A 4,378-nucleotide genomic window follows, 5' to 3' on the forward strand; every position below is an offset into this window, starting at 1 on the left:
AACAACAACAACAACAACAACAACGATAATAATAATAATAATAATAATAATAATAATAATAATAATAATAATAATTATAATATCAGGGACCGTTTGAGCGGGAGGGGCTACTCGACCTGAAGAAAATCCTAACTGGGCCCCACCAAGGTCATGCACTGTGAATCTTGATATGAGATCACCATTTCACGCACATATGGTTGATATGAATGTGCCTGGTGTACTCTTATCAGATGGGTAGTTACGATGGGTATAGTGGGCTTCGTATATTTTACCCCCGTGTCCCTTTGATGGCATGCATTGCTCTCTCATAATGATATTAATGATAATAAAAATAAATACCCTGATGTAGTACCAGGCTGTGGCTCTCATATCTTTTCATTTTAACGGATTGGAAGTGTCATTATGTACATGTTTTGTCTTGGTATAAAAGATGGTCTACAGTAAATATTTTGCTCGGTACCACGGATTTGCTTGTCAGTTGTTTGACTTTAACCAGTTGATCATGTCCGCTGGTGGCTGACGATATGTGCATCTCTGATCACGAGCAGAAGTAGTGGTGGAGCATCAATAGCCATGTGTTGAGAGGAATTCTTTGGGGTTTGAAAAATTTTTCTTCTGGATACATGGGTGTTTTGTTCATCATCCTTAAAACAAACCTTATTCAGAGAACTAACTAGGCCCCATCTGCAAGGCCACGCGCTGTTGATCTTGATATGAGATCATCATGTCGCGCTCATATGATTGTGATGAATGTGCGCACTGTAGCCTTATCAGACGTGTAGTCATGATGGGTATTCTGGGCTTCGTATATTTTACCTCAGTGTCACTTTGATGGCATGCGCTGCTCTCTCACTCAATAATAATAATAATAATAATCCTTTCTAATATAGGTACAAAGCCTGAAATTTGGGTGAGGGGATAAATCGATCACAGTACTCTACTGGTGCTTATTTTTAACGATCTAGAAAAGATGAAAGGCAAAGTCAACATCGGCAGAATTTGAACTCAGAACATGGCGACAGACGAAATACCACTAAGCATTTTGCCTGGCGTGCTAACGATTCTGCCTGCTCACTGCCTTAATAATAATAATAGTAGTAGTAGTAGTAGTAGTAGTAGTAGTAGTAGTAGTAGTAGTAGTAGTAGTAGTAGTAGTAGTAGTAGTAATCATAATAATAATAATAATAATAAAAATAATCATTATTATTATTATTATTACTATTATTATCATTATATGTGTGTGCGTTTGCGTGTGCGTGTGTGTGTGTGTGAGTGTCTTTGTATCTGTGCTTGTTCACAACCATTCCTTGACAACCGATGCCGGTGTGCTTATGTTCCCGTAACCTAGCGGTTTGGCAAAAGAGTCGATAGAATAAGTACCAGGCTCGAAAGAAAAGTATTGGGGGGTCGATTCATTTGACTGATAACTCTTCAAGACGACGGTCCAGTATGGTTGCACTCTAATGACTGAAGATATTAAAAGATTAAACGATTTAAAAAATAATAGCGAAAATAGTAGCACATACCGTGTTATAGAGGTTCGTTGGAGATTCTTGTCATAGTAAACAATCGCCTCTTTGTTTGGGTTAGCTTTGGCGAATTTACATAATCTACCAGGAATAGTGTCATTGGTCATAGGACGATTACTGGTTCTGTGAATATAACTTGCCATTTTATTCAATACTTGATAATTCGCTGTTCAGATTATATTCTTCAGAAGTTTCTGAAAAGAGAAAGACAGTAAAAGTCATTGATAATTTAATAAAAACAATAATTTTTTGTTGGATTTGAAAGGGAGAAGGATAGTGAGAAAGAGAAGGGAGAAGGGACAGAGAAAATTGTAGAAAAATGATGGGGAAGAGAATGAATAAGCGAGAGAGAGAAAGAGAGAGAGAGAGAGAGAGAGAGAGAGAGAGAGGGGGGGGAGCTGGAGGAGTTAAGTGTCGCTTTTTGTTCAGCGCGATTGTAGCTGTCTGATAAAAGTAAACTGAGTCTTTCTAAGTCTTTGATATTTGTGGTAAAGACAGAGAGCTAAAAGTAAATGATATACGCAAAAATATCACATATAAACTCGTAGTAGACCCGTTTAATGGTTAAATAGTGGATAGACTGCAATACAGTCTTGTGTACGGAAATACTAAAAAAAAAGCGATGATATTCAAAGTGTTGGAGATCGAAAATGGAATTAGTGAAATACAAACAATAATCATCATCGCCGTTGCCGTCATCATCATCATCATTATCATCGACAAAAACTGACGAGCCAGAAAACTGCACCAAGCTCCCACGACAGCTTGTGTTTCTACAGTAGGATGCACTTCCTAACAGCGACTATTTCATTGGTTGTACCTGATGCTTTCTCTCCGTGCCACAAGCATCACTGATGTCATCAATTACTCGAAAGATAAGACCCCCCTCAATTGATTTGCAAGACAGTAGTTAAAGAGTGACGGTGAGTAACCGCTGCCGCTCAGCTGGACGGCCTGGAAACAATGTTGTTCTATAGAAGGATTCCGCATAACTCCTCAGTTTGTGCAACCTTTACTCTTATGTAGGACTCCGTGGTGTTGTTTTGCATTTATAATATAGATATATATATATAAATTATAAAAATGATAAAAAAATATACAGTACAGTACTGTTTCTACTTCTGGGATTTTCATCTATCGTGGGTGTTTTGGAAAGTAACACCTGCGATAGTCGAAGGGTTAGTGTATAGGAATGAAAAAAGGGGGAAAACAAAATATTGTATTCATACATTCATTGACGAGACAAGGCTAACCGGAAATACATAGAAGATAAGCCGGAATAGTACATCATTCATGACTTGTCGTTTGATCGAGATTAATAATTTTATACCAACTCGATGTGTGAATGTAAATAAACATTGATGTCTTCAGATCTCACACAATGCATCAGAGTCATAAATAGATTGTATTTAATTGTGAGCACAATGGTAGGATGAAATTATAGTATAGTTGATTATTGATACGTAAATTGTTCTGCAAATATATACATATAAGTGTATGTAGAGGGACGTATACACACACATGCACACAAGCACACATACACACATATATACATATACATACATATAAATATATATATATATATATATATATGTATGTATATATATGTATGTATATATATAGACATATAATGCAGGGAGAGAAAGAGAGAGAAGTGAAAGTGACTGCGAAGTAACTTTAGTTGTGTTAGTTAATTCTCTACTGATCTTGCTACAATTAGATTTGTCATTTTGTCAAATATAACGTCTTAGATATTAACGTTTAAAAGAATTTCAATCTTAAATTATGTTAGTATACATAAATTGGAAGAATTTCGAAACATACCAAAATATCAAAACAATGTCAAAGAAAATAACAGAAAGAGTAATGCATTGAATAAAAAAAATGGCATACGTTACTAGAAAACGCTCTGTTCAAAATGGTGACATACTCATAGGAAAAATCATTATAAATATATAGTTATCTGTATAGGAGGTGGGTGGCTACATCTCTCTACCCTTTTCACTTCCTTTCTCTTTTTACTGTTATGCGCCAATTCATCAATTTGTTTGAAATACCAAGCTGTCTACGTTTATGAATATAATTAACAATTTCATGCCTAACCCTTTTCATTCATTCATACTCAATAACATAGACAAGTGTGTGTATACTACTTCAAAGCGCACCACTGTGTTATGTGTGACCGAGTTCGTATATATGCACGTGTATGTACCTCTCACTACCCTTGTGTGTGTAATTGACTTCTTGAGAGAGACAACTATTAAAAAAGTACACACCCGAGGATAATTGTCTCAGCACAACAACTCTGAAATAATGCATTTTTTCAGATACGCTTCAATTTTGATTTAATTTGTTTTGCTGTATCACCATTCTTAATGAACTGTGAAAATAATTGACAATTTGACAATCATTAAAATATATAACAATACATATATAAATACACACACACACACACAGATATATATATATATATATATATATATACACACACGCACACATACATATGTACACACACACACACACACTCACACGCACGCACGTACATGCACGCACACACACATACACACGCACACTGGTGATGCATGTGCATGAATGGAGAGGCATTGCTTAGTGGTTAGAGTGTTAGACTCGTGATTATAAGTTTGCGGTTTCAACTCCAGGATCGAGCTATGCGTTGTTTTCTTGAGAAAAACAACACATTTCACGTTGCTCTACTCCACTCAGTCGGCAAAAATGATAGTCAGGAAGGATTTTTCTTTATCCTATCATCATGTACGTTCACTCAATTACGCATATGCCTATATACAAAAACACATATACATGTACACACACACACACACACACACACA

General features: G+C 36.0%; 1 protein-coding gene across 2 annotated transcripts in view; it reads right to left on the reverse strand.

Moving 5' to 3' along the window:
- Positions 1-3,503, reverse strand: part of LOC106876418 (putative acyl-CoA synthetase YngI) — a 6,251-nt gene extending 2,748 nt beyond the window's left edge. Inside the window, exons 1-2 of one of the 2 annotated variants that reach the window (XM_014924962.2) lie at positions 3,428-3,503; positions 1,527-1,723 (exon numbers count right to left, since the gene is read on the reverse strand). In XM_014924962.2, coding sequence (XP_014780448.1) covers positions 1,527-1,672 — 146 coding nt within the window. In that variant the 5' untranslated portion in view covers positions 1,673-1,723; positions 3,428-3,503. Of the gene's footprint in view, positions 1-1,526; positions 1,724-3,422 lie in introns of both variants that reach the window. The other variant, XM_014924961.2, reaches the window with a different exon arrangement.
- Positions 3,504-4,378: the final 875 nt, after the last annotated feature.

Source organism: Octopus bimaculoides, chromosome 5 (genome assembly GCF_001194135.2).
Source record: "Octopus bimaculoides isolate UCB-OBI-ISO-001 chromosome 5, ASM119413v2, whole genome shotgun sequence".
In the NCBI taxonomy this organism is placed as follows: domain Eukaryota; kingdom Metazoa; phylum Mollusca; class Cephalopoda; order Octopoda; family Octopodidae; genus Octopus; species Octopus bimaculoides.